Source organism: Medicago sativa, chromosome 7, assembly GCF_051527215.1.
Source record: "Medicago sativa cultivar Bolivia chromosome 7, Bolivia_mono, whole genome shotgun sequence".
Lineage (NCBI taxonomy): Eukaryota > Viridiplantae > Streptophyta > Magnoliopsida > Fabales > Fabaceae > Medicago > Medicago sativa.
Genome location: NC_140755.1, coordinates 72,964,258 through 72,985,740, shown reverse-complemented (window position 1 = coordinate 72,985,740; position 21,483 = coordinate 72,964,258). Strand labels below are relative to the sequence as shown.

General features: G+C 31.3%; 2 protein-coding genes and 1 long non-coding RNA gene across 3 annotated transcripts; all 3 read right to left on the bottom strand.

Moving 5' to 3' along the window:
* Positions 1-8,551: 8,551 nt before the first annotated feature.
* Positions 8,552-9,241, bottom strand: LOC146908267 (uncharacterized). Its single transcript, XR_015018798.1, has 3 exons — positions 9,114-9,241; positions 8,928-9,027; positions 8,552-8,833 (listed from the first exon to the last, which is right to left on the bottom strand). It is a non-coding gene; the product is annotated as an uncharacterized LOC146908267 (long non-coding RNA).
* Positions 9,242-15,328: 6,087 nt separating this feature from the next.
* Positions 15,329-16,194, bottom strand: LOC146908266 (uncharacterized). Its single transcript, XM_085726511.1, has 2 exons — positions 15,863-16,194; positions 15,329-15,772 (listed from the first exon to the last, which is right to left on the bottom strand). Exons 1-2 carry the CDS (start codon positions 15,990-15,992, stop codon positions 15,432-15,434), a joined length of 471 nt encoding a protein of 156 aa, XP_085582637.1. The 5' UTR covers positions 15,993-16,194; the 3' UTR covers positions 15,329-15,431.
* A 3,224-nt stretch (positions 16,195-19,418) lies between these two features.
* LOC146908265 (uncharacterized) lies at positions 19,419-20,133 on the bottom strand. The gene is made up of 3 exons (XM_085725889.1): positions 19,993-20,133; positions 19,773-19,896; positions 19,419-19,652 (listed from the first exon to the last, which is right to left on the bottom strand). Exons 1-2 carry the CDS (start codon positions 20,087-20,089, stop codon positions 19,775-19,777), a joined length of 219 nt encoding a protein of 72 aa, XP_085582015.1. The 5' UTR covers positions 20,090-20,133; the 3' UTR covers positions 19,419-19,652; positions 19,773-19,774.
* Positions 20,134-21,483: the final 1,350 nt, after the last annotated feature.

Here is a 21,483-nt window from a genome sequence, read left to right as displayed (position 1 = left end):
CATGGCATGGAAGGTTGCAATTTATAGGGATGGATGAGAGAAGGATGCTAAAGTTTGGTGTCATTAGTTTTTTCTAGAAATTTAGCATAGACGGTTGAGATTGATTGATTTTTGTGTCACACCACAAATATGCAAATATATTAAATCATAGCTTTTCTCTCAAAAAAAAAAAAAAATCATAGCATATGATACCAAGTGGGAATGCATTTATGAGGAGAAAACGATGACAGCCTGTAGGCTTACTAGTATGTGCATTTTTAGAGTAAAAAAGGCTTCTTTTTCTGTGGGGTGTGGAGGTGGGTGGGTGGTGGACTAGTGGTGGTGTTAAAATTTTGGTTAAGTTTAACTCAAACTCTTATAAAATCGGTTTATAAAATTCGTATCTCATCTATTATAAAACTTTTAACACACATATCTTCACATAGGGGAAGATATATTTGAAGTATGATTTGAGTGGTCTTACAACGTGTAGTCTAGTTAATCTGTAATTGATTTTGACACCATCTTACAATTTGGATTATTGATTTAACTCAATCTTTACAAAATGGTAGCTACTTCTCCCTCCCCAATGATTTTTAAACACCATTGCTCTCCTTGCGAAAAAAAATATTATTTGTATCAATTTACCCATTTTGACGTGAGAAATAATGGTGCTGTTTTTCATCAAGATGTGTAAATATTCTGTGTGAATTATATATCATATATGTGCAACTGGAGAGAGACTAAATTTTCGAGTTGGGTATGACCGTAAATAGTGGCAAAATATTTCATTATTTTTTTTAACACTCTTGTATCTCAAGACTGAATTCGAACACAAAACACCTCAGGACTGAATTCGAACACAAAACTTCTTTTTATACTGAAAAGATCTTTTACGATCTTATCTAAATGTTCTTTGGTCTAGATGCGTAAATATGGATGAATGTGATTTTTATGAAATCATTAGGGAGGGGGTTAAAAATAGCTCTCTTAGAAAATTAGGTAGTAAGGTGATGAATGACTACCTATTATAAACAAACACATTTTCAAATCATATCTCATGCAAAACTCTTAAATATGTTAATGGTTTATTTAGAATAACTTACCCTTTTTGGATCTTTGGTTTGTAGTTGAAGGACTCTTTTGTTTGAATCTTTAGGTATAATCTAAAAGTGCATGTTGAATTGATGTTGTTGGAATGTAGGAGGATCCTCCATTTTTTCAGCATAGGCAACTGCTTCCCAAAAGCATTTGTAGGTTGAGTTGAGGACAAACAAATTTGCCTTTTTCAAAAAAGTTAAACACATTTATGTAGCATAAATAAATAAAAAAATAAAGTAAAATTTATAAAGACAAATATTTTAATGTGACATAAGGGGATTCATTTTACACTTATAGTTACATATTAAATTGCGTTTAGATAGTTTAAATTTAGATGAAAGAACGATTGTTACAATAAACAGAAATGACTCAAAAGATCAATATAATCTAACAATATGTTTTTCAGTGTTGTTATTTTGGTAGCTCAAAAGCGGCAATTTACCACCATTTCAACATCACGTTCAAAACTATTAAATTTTCCTGCATCCACAATTACTATCAAGATTCCAAGAGTGTTCAATTGAATTTCTTTTATTTCTATTTTTTTGTTTGGTAGCGTAATAAAAAATTTCATTCTTAAATTTGTTGTACTATTTCTTTAACTTTTAAACTCCTAAATTATGTGTTTGTATATTGATTTCAAGACCGGCAAAAGCAACCATAATAACGTTAATAGATTATTCCAGGAATATCTGGGGCGCAAAGTTTATTCCACCACGAGATTCCAAGATTCAATTGAATGGAACAAAGTTAATAGATTATTGCTACTTTAGTACCAAGGTTTCTTTTCTTTGTCTTTGGACCTATATTATATAGAACGGTAACGGATTTGGTAGCTCTTGTTTTGATCATAGATGATGAGCTTAGGCTCATACTCTTGTGTGTTCTTTGGGAGTCTAATGTCCAAACCATTCAAGTTTGTAAATGCATACGGTCCCGACTCCATAAGGTTCAAGAGATTAGTGTTTGCAATTGGACCGTAGGATATCCGATTTACACTAAAAGGATATATGTAATACTCTTTCAATCATCGAAAGATGACTGAACAAATTTTTGTAAATTGATATATGATGTAACAAACTTTGTTTTTTGTAGGGATCACTAACCATTACTAACATCACTATACACACAACTCATGCAAAGGAAAATGACCCCATTTGCATTTATTGTAACTCCCAATTCACAGTATATATGTGGTACCACAATTGGGATGCCTCTGAACCTTAGTTTAATTTTACCTCATTTTATTTTGTTCAATCATAGTTAGTAGGACCACTTAGGGTAGTTAATCCGTCGGGGTCAGATAACTTGAAGATGGCATTACCATTTCCAGCAAATGGATTGTCTTTGACCATTCAAATCTTATTAAACCATATATTAGCCATAATCTTATTAGGGTGCAATTGTTCTTAGTCACAATTGTAGTTGCAAGTATTTATTGTATATGATTTGTTTTCCTTTGGCAAATTTATTATTTGAATTATGAGTTATATTTATATGGTTTGGTTTAACATTCATTATTGAAAACATATTTAATAAGTTTTCTTTCTTTCCGAGAAGGGGTGATTTTAGGTCATTTTTTATTTAGAATCACCCTCTCTGCATCTTTTTCCCCTTTCTTTCAATTTAAATAAGTTGTTTCCATACATATCAAGTTTTTCATTTTGTGTTTTTTGTGATTTCGTGTCTGAGTGCGGCGTTGTGTTGTTCGTCGTCTTGTACGACGTTAGATTTTGCGTCATGTGGCGGTGTTTGTTTGGTTCATATTGAAAGATCAACTTTAGGCCAATTACAAATTCAATCAATAATTTGGACGTCAATATTGCAAATCCGAAATCATGGATATTTCGGTGACTTAGAATTTATTATATTATTTGTAAGCATTTTACCATTGTATACTATTAACTTGGGTGTTGTGAGTTTGTTCACAGATTCACCCTTTACGTTTTCAGCGATGTTGAACTTGTTCTTGTATTTGATGTACTCTCGATTCTAATGAATGAATATCGTTTTTTATTTCAAAAAAAAAACATTTCTCTTTTTGGAAGGAAACATTATAATTAGTGTTTTTGGCACCTAAGTGGCGTTACAAAATATGCTCGCAAGCTTCGACTTTTTAGATCAATTATGAGACTAATATTCGCTCGAAAGCTAAAATCTTAGCTTGAAAATCTTCGCCTCTTCCCAAAAGATGTGTTATGCAGAAATCTAACTATGGTTCTTCTTCACAAGTTCAATGTTGCTTAATCAATTGAATCACATTGATTATGTAAATGAGTTTTAAATTTTACAGAAGAAAACATCAACAATTAAATTGAAACCTCTTCACTGTTGCAGTTGAAAAATGATTTTACCTAAAAGATTAGAGCCCGTTTGTTTTGGATTTTACCTAAAAATCTCTAAAAATAAATCTCTAAATTCTTTTAACTTAAAATCTATTTTTTTTAAAGCCGAAACAAACGAACTCAAATCAGGACTTTTCAATCTTATTTGTTTTTGTCAAAAAAAATAATCTTATTTGTTAATTTCAAGACTTAAGGTGAAAAAAAACAATTTAATGTAGTTGTGTGAATATTCATGAATAATCAATATCTTTAAGTTAGACTTTCTTTAGGTGGTGATGTGTGTTGGTGAGTTTATTTATAGGGGCTTTGTTTGGTGGTTATGGTGTAACGTCTATATATGCAGAACCATTTGTATCTTGTTTCGTCCATACCTCGCGTCTTGCGGAGATGACTAATAATATTTGCTGATTAAAAAAAAAAAAACTTTCTTTAGATCCTCTCCAGCTGCAATATGGTGTTGCAGTCGTAGAAAATCCAGTTGACCTTTTTGTATCCATAACCTAAATCAGTGCTAATACAACATGTTTGAGAGACTCATTCATTTATCAAATATGTAGAAAATTATTCGGTATCCATATTTCCAAAGCAATAATTTCAAGTAAATAACAAAACAAAGGTCAAATAAAACTAGTGGTGATCACAAATTGCAACCTAGATAGGGTCCATTAAATTAAGTCCCTCATATAATGTATGTCATGATTGGAAGAGGAACCCTTCCCTACCTTTTAATGAACTTTCTTCTGGACCATGACTATCTGATATGTCTCTAGTACAGTTTTTCTTTTGATATAAAAAATGAATATATTAATGACAACGATTCTTGATTCTATATAGAGATACATGCAACCTACTCATATATTAGTAATTAATATCAACAGTTGGATCCAACCATGGAAACCCCTCGTGTGCATGGAGTTTGGACATTCTCCTAATCAATTACTCAGCCAAAGGGACTACTCATAAGTTATAATCATATAACCCTATATACAATAAAATTCAATAGACAGAACACTCAAATTTTCATGGATGAAAATTGAGAACCAATCCACTTTTGTCCTTTAGCAACCAAATTATGAGACCATATATTAATTTTCATTGTTTTTTTTTTTGAGCAATAATTTTCATTGCTGTATACTATAAATGCATTAATTGCAGGCCCATGGCATCTTTCCCTAGCTCCATTATTAGGCCGTTGATCCTTATAGTTAATTCACTGTTTGACATTGCATTTGTTTTGGAGATGGATCGCTTTCAATCCAGAAAATTATGATTATACAAAAAATCGATGTCATTCCCCATTTTATTGATACCAAGTTCTTGGTATGCATAATTCAAATTCCATTTTGTTTCACAGATTAAACAATGTTTTTTAACACCAAAATAAGGTGCAAACGCATCACATGATATGAATGACATCCCAACTGTTTTGGCACCTCAAACCTACCACTGATCATCACATAACTCAAAGCATATTAGTAAAAGGAAATGAAGAAACAGTACTAAGGGTGGACTAAGCCAAAACCCAAAGATGCACAAAAGATGCATAATCAATTGTCTTATGAAAAACCTTACCTGTAAAATTTAGTGGGATAAAACCAAGGTGAAGAGACGAGTGTAATGCTCAACAAATAAAAAGTTAACAAAATCTATGCTCAGGTAGATCAATTATTTTGTGGTAAATACATTCAAGATCCTATGAGGAATAACCTCCCACCATTGGTAATTGTTCAAGTGATGCGAAGGTTGGCAAGCTTGTTAGCGCATTGAGTGACTTCTCTGTAAATCTGAGACACGATGAAAGTTATCTTTATGTGAGAGCTACGCAATTGAGTCATCTATTTCTAAAAGGGTTAATTATGTTTTTGGTCCCTACAAAATTGCGACCTTGTAAGTTTAGTCCTTACTTAATTTTAATAGCATTTTTAATCCCTACAAAAAAAAATTACTTATAATTTTAGTCCCTGCTAAAATAAATTTTGTTTAATTATTCTTAAACTCTTAAATTTTTTAACGATTCTTTTTATACTAGTTTAGAACACTATGAAAGGTTCATTTACTAAAATCTATAATTTTTTAACATGAAATAAATTAAATATGATTTTTTAAAACGACAAAAGTTTAAGATATAAGTAACAAAGATATGGACGTAGAAATCAAATTTTTGCGATATTTTTTTCAGAGGACCTTTTAATAACGTTCTTAACACGCCTGTAAAAAATTGTTGAAAAACTTAAGAGTTTAAGCATAAATTAAACAAATTTGGATTGAGTAAGGACTAATATTGAGTGCAGAAATTTTTTGTAGGGATTAAAAATGCTATTAAAATTAAGTAAGGACTAAACTTACAAGGTCGCAATTTTGTAGGGACCAAAAACATAATTAACCCTTTCTAAAATTCACAAGAACAATAGTATTGGGACATGAAAGCAAGATTGATCAATCAAGAGTTAGATTCAAGTCATGAGACAATGACATCCATTTTTATAAGCTACGTCCTCTGTCCAATAGTTAGATTCAAGTCACGATATAATGACATCCGTTTTTATAAGCTACACTCTTTGGTCACTATTATAAGAAGAAAAAAAAAACACCTTTTATATTCATTGAACAACTTACGTATTTGGTCAATATTGTTGATCAAATACACACTACAACATAATTGACATCTAGTAACACTTGAAAATTGTTACTAGATTAAGAAAAATGTTACTGATTAAATTTAGCAACATTTGAACAATTGTTAGGTAAAACTCATGTTACTAAAGAGCTATAGTTACATTTGATAATATTATCTGCAACATTCAAAAAGTGTCGCAAAATGTTACATTATTGTAACACTTTTTGTATCATCGGTAACACTAAAAAAAAATTTACATTTATAATTTTTGGGAAGTAAAAAATGTCGCAAAATTGTCTAGATAAAAAAATTGTGAACCTACCAAAAAATGTTTCTAATGGAAATAGATTAGAAAAAAGTGCTTTATCTATAGCAGTTTTTTTACTCAATCGACCACATTGAATCTAGAAATTACATAACAAGTGTTTTACATGATCCAAGCAAATCAAAATACTACAAATAAGATATCCTAACTAAACCTAGTAATAATCACTTTTTCCACCAAATTTTTTTAAAAAAAAAAAAAAATTAGCCAGGAGGGGATCTAAGCAAGCTAATGCAACAAAAATCTTCTTGGCTTGCAACACCATCTTTCATAGCTTCACTTGAAACAACAAAAGTCTTCTAGCTGCAAGTATTTAGAAGGAATGTGAGAGAAAAAACAAAATAAAAGTAAATTTGAGGTATAAATGATTGAACCAAATCCAACAATCACTTAAAAATTGAGATATAAAGATAGAGCAGAATTTACCTCTACTAAAGACGAAGCAGCAACAAAATCCTATTGATTTAAGTGTTGCTACTTTCTGAACAGAGGAAGGATCTGACATTGTTATATTCCATGAAAGTAAAACCAATTCTAGCAGACCGTAAGCACAAAAAACTGCTAGAATCACAATAACCACACATTAAAGCTGCCCAAATAAGTGATTTGGCCTAATTCCTTTGCAAGAAACCCCTTTAATGAAGAGCCTGATATGTTTAGCTTTATGTAACATAAGTTGTTTGATGAACTTAAAAAGTGAATTTTTACTTATAATAGTGTCCGGATGGTGTACTTCAATGAATATCATAACTCCCATAATTTCAACATGTAAAGCAGAGGTGATGCCAAGATTATAAGCAAAAAACCCTAAAGTGGCAGGAAAATATCTTTAAAATTCTACTGCAAGCATCTTGTCCAGGAGTACCATTGGTTGCACCATCATTACTGCACTTTATCCAATATAAGCCTTGCGAAGTTGCGATGATACCGGAAAACCTCTTTGATATTTGGAGCCTTGGGATGATGAATGCAACACCCTCTATTTTCTAATGTGATGAGAAGACTCAAAATTGTCTTTATTAATTAATGATTATGTGCAATTGAAATTATTCTTGAGCGTGGCCTAAGTGCTTTTTATTTTGTTCATTTCAATTATTTTACTGATCTATAAAATATTGAATTTTGCTAGTAATAATTTAGGGTGTGAATAGAATTTGGGCTCGTTGTTTTGTGTTGGGGTTAGGGTTTGATTTGTTCAGCCCATAATTATTTATTTTACTAAGTTCACCCCCGTTAATAGTGGCCACTCTTTGAAAATAGAATGTAATCCTGTCCCCATAAATAAAATGATGTTTTCACGCCTTCTTTTTCCAGAATTCATCATGAGTGATCTTGTCTTGCACAAGAATTAGCTGCACTTTATAATTTTGCTCATGTAATTAACTCATCAATGAACCCTTATGCATCAATAATCTGCTGAATTCTATTCACCTCATCAACCTCAACATGAAAAATTATTGTTTATTAAAAAGAAGCAACTTTACTATTTTTGTTTGATGCATAAAACCCTAATGTAAAAGAAAGAATTTTTTTTCCAATAGTTTCAAATTGTTTATGATTTTTTACGATTGTTGAGTTTTTTTATTTTTTTTATTGTGAGGGTTGAGTTGTTAACTGCATGATGATTTGTTTTGGTTGAAATGCATACGTTCTTGAATGAAAAGAAATTTTGAGACACAACATAATGATCTTGGAAAAGGTTTAGTTTTTATGAAATAAGTGAGTTTTGGGGATTGGACTTTAAGTATTGATAAATGCATTGGTATGCATGAGCATTTGTTTTTCTGATTGTTTGTTTGGTGGTACCATGACTTGTGCATATTTGTCAGATGCGGCCGTGTGCGCACCACGACAAACGATTATATGCTTATTTATTTGGTCGTGTTAGTGTGTGTTACCATGTCGTTATCTATGGTTTTGTCATGGTGCGCACACGACAATTTGACGTTATAGTAATACGTTACTTGCTAAACAAATTAACTACGGATTTTCACCACCAAAGATTCGGCCATTCTTCTAATTTGATAAAAACTCAATTTAATTACTTTTGACCAAAAATACATGATAACAATTATTTAGTTTATATCGCACATCATTATTATACTAAATGGAGAAGTATAAAAAGAATTAGTTTACCTAAACATATAGTCTATATTATCTACTAGTTATATTTCTTTATCAAAGTAGCCAATTATAATTATGTTGTGACATTTTTTATTCCCAAAAAGGAAACAAAGGCAGCAACATTCGCATAATGTGAGTGATATGGATGAGTTGCTTCAATGTGACCAAGTAATATCATCAAATATAGTAGAAAATGAAAGGGAAAAAACTAAAATTAATACAATTCAAATTAAAAATTAATAAAACTAGAAATTATTCTAAAGTATTGACTTGAAATTTCTTTCATTTTCTCATAATTAACTCATTTTAAGTGTCCCGTGGTTAAGTAATACACTTCTATGCCTGCGAAAGAATTTGAAAGTAAAAAACAAATAAGAGTGCAAATAATCATAAGAGAAAAACCATCATGACATTCATATAAATTTTTCTACTTAACTGTTAAACAACACAAGTACAGTACCACCAAATGCACATTCTAACTTTAGGATAGAGACACACATTTGGACAATCTTCAGTACGATTACATTCGGGAATAACTGTGATTTAGAACAAAATATTAATGATTATCCAAAAAAATGAAAATAATGCACGTAAATTTGAGAATGATGTGAAAAGGGCTTACATAAGCTTTCACTTACAACAAAAGAAAGGGAAATAAAGAAGATCATAACAAAAACAAATTTAATAATTTCAATCATGTTTTTCTTTCTTTCTTTGCATGTTGCAAATAGAAAATTACTTGATCACTTTATATTGTAAAAAACCCATGATATGTTTATGTTAATTAAATAATTTTTAACACTTATAAAGTTATAAGAAACCCTTTCAAAAATCTGAATTATTATTATACGTCTCTTAATTACATCAATGTGTTATATTTGCCCCTTTGGCTCCCTCAATTAACCAGATGTTTTTTGTAAGATCTCACATAAACATATTGTTGGGTATCATAATTCATTATTTTATATTGCTTCTACGAGAAGAACGTTATGCCTCAGAGAGAGAGAGACATAGGGTAATAATATACAAAAGCAATATAATTTAAAGAAGGCTAATAATATAGTTTTTTATTAGAGAGTAATTTATATGCCTTGATAGTGTAAAACTTTATTTACACAAGCATCCAATAAATTCATATCAAATAGATGTTTGTTGAAAGTGATTAGATTAATTGGATGTGTTTGCAGAAAAAATTGTACTGTTAGTGTATATAAATCACATGGATTGAATTCTTCAAAAAAAATTACATGCATTGAAAATGGATATAAGATTTATAAGTACTACCACTCTAAAACCATTTTCACGAGGCGTACAAATAATTTTTGTTTCTCCAAAGATGATTATGATGACCCAATTTTTTTTTTGAAAAATCTTGCATGAAATTTCTACACAAACTTATTTAAAGATGATATGTCTATTTGTGACTCTATTGTTTCTAGAACCACATATTCAAATGATGTGGAAGAACATCATGAATAACTTAGAGATAATAACCAACTTAATGTGTGCATAAGAGAATTATTTGATAGTCATATGCACAAAGATCCCAAAGAAGATGGGTATCCTGCACTCATATTCCCACAGTGTTGGGATAAAATTGTAGATTCCGATGATTCCTAAAATTGATAAACATGTATTTGTTTCTCAATTCAAGCCTATTTCCTTATATATTTAATTTATAAAATTATTTGTGTAGGGTTTGTCAATATAATAAGAGAAATTTTTACATGGTTTCTCACCTAACACCTCATATTTAGTCTCAACCAATGAAAATAGAACACATCATTTAAATTTAAAAAACTGTAAAATAAAAAAATCAATTTCTTTTTTGTTGTCTCTCTAGATCATGTTCAACCATTTTTTCAAGCGGTTACCATTACCAAGATATGCAACTGAAAGTGCACCTCCATTAAATTTAAATGATGTGTCCTATTTTCATTGGTTGAGGCTAAATATGAGGTGTTAAGTGAGAGACCATGCAAGAATTTCTCATATAATAAAGCTTTTGCTTTATAGAATGATTTCTTTGTTTCCCCTGGGTTTAACTCAATTGCAAAGGACATTACATATTATATGTAGAGGTAGGGATTCAAACTCCGAATACCTTTATTATTCACCATAAAAAAAAAAAAAAGAATTTCTAACAACTAAACTACTTGAGAAAAAAAAAATTACTTTGTATAAATCTAGTTTTATTCCAAGTCTTGGCATCATATACCAACCCATTGTTATGGAGCGAGCAATGGTGCATGTGGTGTCTAAAGTGAAAGGTAAAAAAGGCTTCATGTCCATTAAAATTTATATGGAAACTTGTGATCATCTTAACTAGAACTTTGTGAATTTTATTTTGAGGTGTATAATTTCCACTAACATTCATCTAAATAATCAATCATTGCATTTTGTCTCTATCATACAAAATCATGTGAAATGGTGGCAAAATTGGCACATTTATCCCTCTAGAGGAATTAGGCAATAAGACCCTCTTCCATTTACCATTCTTTTACTCGTATGGATAAACTATTCACATAATAGATGATCAAGTTGGAGCAAAGAACTGGATTCCTATATATACAAGCAGGTATGGTCTGCAAATTTCTCATTTTAATTTTTGCTGATAGTCTTCTTCATTTTGCAAAAGCCTCCATTGGACAAGATCATTGTGCTATGTACTATCTTTATAGTTACTTTCAAGCCTCTTGGAAAAATGTTAATAGACAAAAATCACAAGTACTTATTTCCGAAAATGTTGATACTCAACTTCACAAGGATATTTTACATAATACGAGTTTTTTAAGGTCAATAATTTGGGTGAGTACCTTGGGTCTAATCTAGCTCCAGGAAGAAGTTCAAGAGATCAGTTCAATCATATTGTGAACAAAACTTAGATTAAGATGAGTGGTTGGAAGCAACAATGTTTAAGTTTGACAAGTAGGGACACTCTTTCTTTGCCATTCCTCAACAAATTAAACTCCCTACTACCACATACAATATGCTAAGATCCCCAAGAACATTAGTACGGGATAATTTATATACTTGAACCCGACCCTAAATCCGATGAGGTTTGAGTCCAATAATGACGGGACAATACCAAGACAAGACAATGTTGGTAACAAGACAAATCATCAATACATAAACTTAAATTTTTTTAAAATAGTTAATAACTTTTCATTTAATGTTTGAGTAGGTATGTAATGTTCAAGTAAAAACACCCAAACATACCTAATAAAAGAGCGATTCCCAATTATATAAGGACCGCCAAGACAATACTCTGAATCAAAAGTGTAATTTCATTTGTTGACTTTAACACCCCCTACACACAACAACTTTGTGACTATGAATCAATGGATAAACAAGAAGAAAAAGTAGATCTACCTTTTCATACCCAAACTTGGTATTTTGGATGTCACTATGTGTGATTCTACGTAAAATAAATCACCACAATACAATTCACGTATGAACCTCAAAATCCTAGCATGAATCTAACCGTAATAACCACCTAATTGCTAGTTTTTGGTGTAGAGTTCTTCACAACAAGAACAACCGCAATAACCACCTAATTGCTAGTAAGAGTAGCTAGTAAGAGTATAAAGCCTTACAATTGTCCTATGTGGAAAGCATTGGTATTTGAGATGATTTGCATCTTCATATCGTGTAGAAAATTGGCAATGGTAGTATCAATGTATATTTGCTTAGCTATAGCTATACATTGATCAGGGCCGGCTTAAGGGCCATGCAACCCAAGCAAGGGCATTAGGTCTCAAAATTTTGGGTGAAAAAAAATGCTTCTAAAAAATTAATTTTGTTATAAGAATATTGTATGACAGATAAATAACAGATATTTGCATAATTTAACTGATTAACAAAAAAACATCAATTACTCTTGGTCATGAATTTAAATTTTGGTCTCCACAAAATTTATTTATATAAATATTATATAATCCCCGTGAGCTTAGCTCAGTTGGTAGGGATATCGCATTTTATATGCAAGGGTCGGGGTTCGAACCCCGGACACTCCACTTCTCCACAATTAAATTGTGTTGTGTGAACTCTAGCCACTGGGCTACTTGACCAAAAAAAATATAAATATTATAAAAAAAGGGTAACCCGGTGCAGTAAAGCTCCCGCATATGTAGGGTCCGAGAAGGGATCCCACCATATTACAATTTTTGCTTTAGGCTTCTTAATAAGTTGGGCCGGCCCTGACATTGGGTCCTGGAAGGGATCCCACCATATTACAATTTGGGTATTACTTTTCCCACCCTATGCCTTTCCTCGTGCGCCCTATTTTTTTTCCAAAATTACCCTCGGAGTTTTCCGGATTTTATAATCCGGAATGATGTTTTTCCAAAAAATTTTTGATTTTAAGCTTTCTATTGCTGTGGAATTGGTTATGTACAAGCTACAAATTTTAAAAATAACGGTGCACTTAACATTTATGGAGAGAGGTATATTCTGCAATGTGCTGCAAATTTTAAATATAATATGAATGATATTACTGAGTTGTCTTTCTTAATTTCTTTCTTCCAAAGGCATCAACACTGAATGAAGTTTTCAAATACTTATTAGGTCATGATTCTAATGCTTTGAAGTGAGTATTGAAACTTTACTTGTCTCATTCATCACAAGAGTTATGGATATGTCAACTTCATACTTTGAGCATTGTTATGTAGAGAAATAAGTACTCCAACACCGGGTTCCAAGGATTTATTCTTCCGAACAAAATATTCCAACCATTTTTTATGCAATTCAAAGCTTGTTTATGGAAAAAAGTATTGGTCATACTAGAGAAATCCTCCATATAATCACATTTCGGATTACAAAATCCGAATAGTTTAACGTATTCCGGATTATGTAATCCGGAAACATCATTTTTCACCCTATTTGTTGACTTTCAACGTGAGTTACGGATTTTTCCGGATTTTGTAATCCGGAAAGCTCAAAAAATAGGGCGCGTTACATGATTTTTTCGGATTACATAATCCGAAAACCCCTTAAACACCCTTTTTTCATGGTGCTGATGCAATCCGGATTCTATATTCCGGAATGCACCAGCACCAAATTTTTCATATGTAATAAATCTTCTAAAATTCTATGTGTATCTAAACTCTTAGAACCAGGACAAACTTTAAAAGTAAGAGTCTTTAACGATGTTGAATTTGCAAGTATGAACCGTATCAAACTCATTGCATGCTGAGAAATTCTACATGCTCTAACATGGATATTCACCATCTGCAGATTATTAAGGCAATCACTACTGCATTCTAACTCTTCTGAATGATCCGACACTTGTACGGTAGAAACATCGATGTAACTCTGAAGTGTAAAAATTAAAGTGTCAAAATACAACAATAAGAAATAAGCAAAGAAGCTTAGGTAATCATGTTTACATGTATAATAAGTTCAACCAAGCCAGGTGCACATTGGAGTGCACTAACAATATACAAAAGTTCTCCTCTATCATTTGCTCCATGATTTTTACACCAAAAATTCAAAATTCCATCATTTATACTTTTTTTCATGGTGCTAATGCAATCCGGATTCTATAATCCGGAATGCACAAGGGCATTTTTGGAAAATTTACAGGGCGCGGGAGAAGACCATAGGGTGGGAAAAGTAATACTCTTACAATTTTTGCTTTAGGCTTCTTAATAAGTTGGGCCGGCCCTGACATTGATACTACCATTTCAGTTAGGGATGTTCTAACTTCATCTAGATATTGAGACATTAATGGTTTCCTAACTAGTTGACATTGTTAGTTTAGTACTCTATATTCCGGCGCCTACTCGTTCAAATGGCGGTAACATTATTTGGTATGAAGGAACCATTAGACAACATTTCACAATTCAAAATGCCTATTCTTTGCAACATCAACATTTTTTTGCTATTGATGGAGACTCGAATATCCTTTTGAAGTTGAAACTCCCAATCACATGCAAACAATTATTTATTTGGTTTGATGCACATGGATGCATTCTCATTAATTTTTGAAGGAGTAAAATGGGGTTATTTGTATTTTGATATATATATTTGCAGGTGTTGTGGAAATGGCGATGAAATGTTTCTTCATGTACTTTATGATTGCATTCACGCAATTGAGGTAAGGCTTTGTGTCGTTCTTTCTTATTTCATAACAAATTTATTTTATTTTGATTAAGGGAGTTGGTTTTTCAATAACCTCAACCTGAAAGATATTGAGACGAGCACATCGATATGGAAAATTATCTTCATGGCGATGTGCTTGATTTTGTGGAGGTGGATGAATAAAAATATCTTTGATGTTAATTTCATAAAGTCGCATAACCCGAATTTATTAATCTAGCAATTTGGTTAAGATATTGTAGACTACAACTTGGAGCCTACGTATAATTTCGTGATGCAAATGGATCAAAGGCTACACTAAGAAGATTGGAGTTTGAATTTTAGTGCAATGTAACTAGAAGATTCTAATCGGCATGACTTTTGAAAGTTTTAAAGTCAATGGGAATATCCTTACTATAGTTTCTCTAATCCATATTGAAGCTCATATGACATGTACAAATCAACCATATTTAACACGAATGAAATATAATTGCTAATTGACTTGTCAACTTAAACATTCATATGGATAATTTAGATTTGTATAGTTGGAGATTCGCCCCAGTAACTTTAAAAGTTCATCTTTGATGATACTTCCGGAACTTACATTTCTAAGAATGTCAGTTTCATTTCTTAGTTCGATTTCTTTTTCATGAGTTCTCTCTGGTTAAAATTCGATTTCTTTTTCACGAGTTCTCTCTGGTTTAAAAAAAAAAAAAAAATTCAAAGGTGAAATTTAAAAAAAAAATTGAAAAAAGAACGAAAAGTAAAGCAATATATAACATTATATTAGCAATATTACACAAGATCATAAAATCAAGATTGGCTACATTAAGCAATCGAAAATAGGAAAAAAGACATTGTTCTATGGAACAAGTTTGTCTCCCAAATCCTTTTCCATTGGTGGAATAATCAACCAATCATCTGGACAACAACCAAGATCAATTGCATCAACAAATTTTGATTCAAAGCTAACCCCTTTATTATGTTCCATCACAATTTCATTTTCCACAAATGGTAAATCCAATTTTTTCTCAATGCTCATATTTCCATCTAAACCTTCAAGAAATCCAAGCCACCAAGTATATGAAGAAGCTTGGGTGTTTTCTCCCAACTCTAATTCCATAGAAGCATCAATGAGTGATGGTGGTAACGATGATTGTGGCTCAGCCAATACAGTAGGTCCAGTTGTAGACCATGTAGGACCTGGTAGAGGCATAGTCTCTAATAAATAGTAACAACATTTCACATCTGAAAACATTGACACATCAATATCATAGTTTGAGTTTTTATTACCTTTGAAGTTATGTTCTTGTTGGAAATCATAACCAATCTTTCTTCCATCATCAACCATGTTGTTGAATGAGTGAGCTTGATGAGAGGTTCTTCCCCTTAAAGAGTTGCTTGGACTAACATTGCTTTCCATCGAACCTTTCTTTTTTCTTGTAGACAATTCCAAAGAGTTCTCAAATGGGACTAAACCCAAAGGTCAAATAAATAAATGGACCTTTTTGTTGTTTTCTTTATACACGGTCATTTTTTATTTATGAATATGTGATACACTTGTTATAATACTACCTCCCTTCATAATCATAAGACTCTGTCAAATTTTTTTATTTTTTTTTATGAAACACTTTGTTATTTTCAACTATATTAATTATTTTTTTTTACCTACTTGTCCTTATTTCTTATACATTTTTTTTTTCAATCAACAATAAATAATATATTGAAAACATAAACTAATTATCTTTTAAATGATAAAATTGTAAAAACAACAATGATTACAAACAACTTTAATATAAATATCAATTTTTTTAATTCTCGTGATTTTGGCAAAAAGGACTTATATATAAGGTAGTAATTTATAATATATTGAAATGATAAACACATCTACAAATGTTTTTTCTATTAGAGATTATATAAATTAAATTGAAAAATAACAATCCATTGGTCCTAAGTAAGGAATTTAAACTTCTTAAGCAAGTGATTATGAGTTTGATCTTTGATCAGGTAAGTGTAAAGAAAATTTGATTGAAAAACAAGAACCATTTTACGTGTTTTATACGTTTTTTTATCAATAATATGAAAATTCAAACAAAAATTGACAAATAAAAAACACATTTGAAAATTAAACTAAATAACTAAATAGAAATTTAAATATTTAAATAACAAAAAAAATACACATTCATATATAATTAGTACTTTCATTACATTAAATATTATTGTTGACAACATTTAAAATCCAAAATAACCCTTAAAAAATGTATTCTGAAAGGATGAAAAAGTTGTAAGAGAAAGCAGCATGTACACTGACACGTACATGGTGAATCTATATGATACATCAAGCAATAATCTGTGTGTCTCCAAAGTCTTTGGCGTACTTGTCTATCTTTTGTACCTTTTCTGTACAATGCCTTTAAATGCGAATTGATCATGCATACCACACTATTTAAAGCTATTAATTGTAGTACACTCTTCCTGTTTTTTCTATTTCCATAACCAATTAGCCATAACAATCAAAGTAGGACAAAAGCAAAATCTATCAGCTTTTCACTTGATACACAATGTTTCAAACAAAAATCAAGTAATAAAGTACTAGTACAATTTACTCACTGCAAATATAGCTGAACTCTCTCATTGAGGATTACAGATTTCAGAGAATCAGAACCTTTGGATATTATGATAAATTGCTAATCCAGAGCATATTTTTCTAAAAAAAAACTAATTTTATCTTGTCTTATCTTATCTTATCTTATTATATACAAATGCAAGGTAATGTTGCAAGCAAATCCTAGAAAACCCTAGGTTTGCCCTAGTTTTTTTTTTTTTTTTTTTACTAAAATGCCTTCACATGGGCGCCAAAATGCAAAGGTCATGTGACATTTATAGCCATTGATGATATTTAGCAATCAAACCATGTCATTTGTATCAAAGTTTCTTCTATGAAAATCATTATGCAAATCTAATTATTCTCCAAATCTTTGATACATTCTTAAGAAACAATAAAAAGATTTTGTTAGCCTAGATAAGAAAACAATGATTTCGTTGCCACCCTAAACATAAAGGCTACATCTAGACATAGATAGGTGCATTGTTCTATGCACCTTTATCGCCACCCAATACATAAAGGCTATATGGTAGACTTTGACTTACGTTAGAAAAATGACAATATTTCAAATTTACAAAAAAGGCTATACATCTCAATATAGAAGTTGTAATTATTAATAACAAGAGGGTTTGTCTTCTTTGGTTTCACTTTTGTCTTCTTTAAGCTTCCACCAAAACTTGAATTTCATAACTACATTAGATGTAAATTACATCTAATGTGTAGTTTACAAAGAAGTGTTTCAGAATGTTCGTTGATTAATGTTATTATTACTCATGTGATGTTGTAATCAAGTTTCAACAATATTATATTTAACATGTTTTTAATTTATTATGCTCATATATATCATGTTCATCATTGACCCGTGTTTATAAGCACGGAAGCACCATCTAATTGATCCAAAGCTACCCAATTTTTTAATCTGTCAAGCCGGATTAAGTAACACCAATCTTCTTGATATGAAACAAGAACTTCATTGAGAGGAAAAGAAAATAGTCGTTTACAATTTTCACTTGAAGGACCTGAAATAGTTTCATCTGTAGATGCTAGTTTCCAAACATATGGCTAGATTTACGGTCACAATCCATTATCAAATTTCTATGCTTTTGTATTAACTAAATAAGCAAGACATGAGAAGTTAATAGATGCAATAGATGCAACGATGGGTAGAAATATAATTGAAACATTGAAACTATATAATTAATCAAGAGGATACGTTCGAAAAATAGGTAATGAAATCTAATCCCAACACAATTTTTTAATCATTTCAGTTTCATTATATTTACTACATTAGTTTTATTACAAACGAACTTTGAAAACCCTAGCTTAGATTATTAAAAACTAGCCTGAATAGTTAAAATATTTGCAAGTGTTTGTAGATACAACAATTAAAATTATTTTGATAGTGTATAGTTACCAATGTCCTCTCCCATGATATTAAAGGTGACTTTGTTTAAAGTACTACACCATCCGGTCACAAATATAAGAAAAAATTTACTTTTTAGATTCATTCAATAAATGATGTATGTGGTCTATTTAATATTCCACATACATCATTTATTGAAGGCTTAATTACACTTTTGGTCCTCGTGTTTCGGCCTACTCACGAAACTGGTCCTGCCCTTTTAAAACATAACAAAATTGTCCTTCAGTTATCATTTTTGTTGCATTTTTCGTCCTACCCCCATTTTATTCTCCAAAAACGCAGAGAAATAACAGTTTTAGACTTACCCCCTATGTTCAACCATGAAATAAATAAGGAATAAAGCATGTGAGTACAAAGAATCCATTTTATTCAACACACTAACCAAAAAAATCCTAATTTCTAAGATATGTTTCAAATTAGAGTTTTTTTTGCTAGTGTGCTGAATAGAGTAGATTCCTTGTACCCACATGCTTTATTCCTTGTTGATTTCATGGTTGAGCATAGGGGTAGGTCTAAAACTGCCTAAAACAGTCATTTCTCTGCGTTTCTGGAGTTTGAATATAGGAGGTAGGACGAAAAATGCAACAAAAATGATAATTGATGGATGATTTTGTTCTGTTTTAAAAGGGCATGACCAATTTCGTGAGTAGGCTAAAACACGAGGACCAAAAGTGTAATTAAGTCTTTATTGAATGAACCTAAAAAGTGAATTTTTGCTTATATTTGTGACCGGAGGGTGTATATCACAATATACATAATGTGTTAACTGTTATGTCGTAACATACATAGTGAATACAAATTTGAGTAGTACAAATGTATGATAATTATAATTATAATATTGTCTTTATTTAATATATATTTTTGGAAAAGAAAACAATTTATTGGTCACAAGCACAAACTAAAAATGGGTCCCTTAGAACGGGTTAAAAACAAATACAAATTTGCTAAAGCAGTGAGATACACCTCAAAACCGACCAGAACCCACTTATATAATCACGTTATCTTTATTTATTGCAGTTCATTTATGATTCTGCAATGACACTTTCATTCTAGTCCTGACAAAGAAATTTTAATGTTAGAGAGAAAAATCGAATTGTGCAAAGAAGTCATAGGAGTAACAACTCATTGAAATAAAAGTATAAGTTTAAACGTAACAAATATTTGTATCAACTTACTGTTAAATACAGAAACAATTATTATGAATGCATGTCGGGACATCAGGCAGGGTACAAATATTTGGACAACCTGGTACGCTACAAACAGGATGGCAATCTGCGTCTTCTTTACATTCTTCAAATGCTATAATGTAAGAAAAAAATAAAGTCAATGAAAAGGGATGAAAAAATGTATATAAAATAAAGAATAAAATTTAAGGGGATAAGAAAAATGGCATACAGTAGTAGCCTTTAACTACAAGAAGAAGTACAAAAAGATATATGGTCATGATATAAACAAACTTAAGAATTGCAGCCATATTTCTTCTCCGTTGCATGTAACAAATAGATAATTGTTTGACCACTTTATAGTTTGTAGCACTTATATCGATGACCATATATGATACCCTTTTTTTAAAAAATAATCATAATTTAATGTCTCTTGATTATATCGATGTGTCGTGTTTGTCCTTTTGCTCGCTCAATTGATCACATATATTTAATAAAGATAACACATTAAAAAATATTGTTTGTCACATTTATTCATTTTTTTACACATTTTCATTTTCTTTCCCTTTTAGTAGCTTCTCGTAATAGAAACGAGCTAAATCTTAAAAGAAAATTATTATTTTATTTTTTTTGCAAAGAGAATAATAGTGTTTTTTGGATAAGCCAGGAGATAGGGTAGACATCAAGAGTAAACACCGACGTCCCAACTAGGTTGACACCCGGAGAACCACCATCCTCTACCGTCTAAGGCTCAAAAAATTTATTGAAAAAAGGGGAGAAAATATGTACAAGCGGGGCCCTCAAAATAAAGAAAAGAAATGAAAATAAAAATATCAACAGACTATCAGAGTCTGTAATTAGGAAATCCATATCTGTCGCGATAGAAATCCAAACACATCTAGGGAGGTAATGTAGTTAACAGTTACCAATACCACAAACGTTCCAATAGAAAAAATTTATTGCGGAGATGTTGGCGGAACCCCCCTAGCTCAGGTGTGACATGGCTGCTTCCCTTCAAGAAGTTGTTTCTTAAGATTTTGTTTTTCCTTTCTCGTCATAACGGGAGTAAAGGTTGCTTCTTCTGCTGCCCTTCTATAATCTTTAATACGTTCCCAAAGTTCCAAGTCATGCTGAACTCTAGCATTGCTATGTTGCTCCGGGGAGGTAATTACGTGAACTGAGGTGTTGTCACCTTGAATTACGTCTGTTGAGGCATTCACAATCGGATCATTTACAGTCAAAGAAGGCTGAAGTGCGGTGCTGGCAGCAATAGTTGCATCATATTGTTTTTGGATTTCCAAACTGTCGTATCTGGATTTCCAAATTCTATTATCTACCGAAGTTGTTACTAGGTTGAGTCACGACCAGGTCGCTCTCTTTAAGACGTTTCGTGGCACTGTCCAAAATTGTGCAAGGCAGACTATCAACCACGCCGCCTTCAGGATAAAACAAGTTCAGCTACAATTGTTCGATTAACTACTGCACTTTAGAATACCGTTCGAGAATTACACCTTCAAATATGGTACTAAAACCACTCTTTAATACTGAAACCACTTTAATATGGTACGTTACCACTCTATTATGGTGCTGAGACCACGCAAATATGGTGTTACCACCATTCTAATTATTAACTTCTCCAACTATGATACTATGATCACTCAAATATGGTTTTACACCATTCTAACATCTAACTTCTTCAAGAATCGAAGAAGAATATATTTTA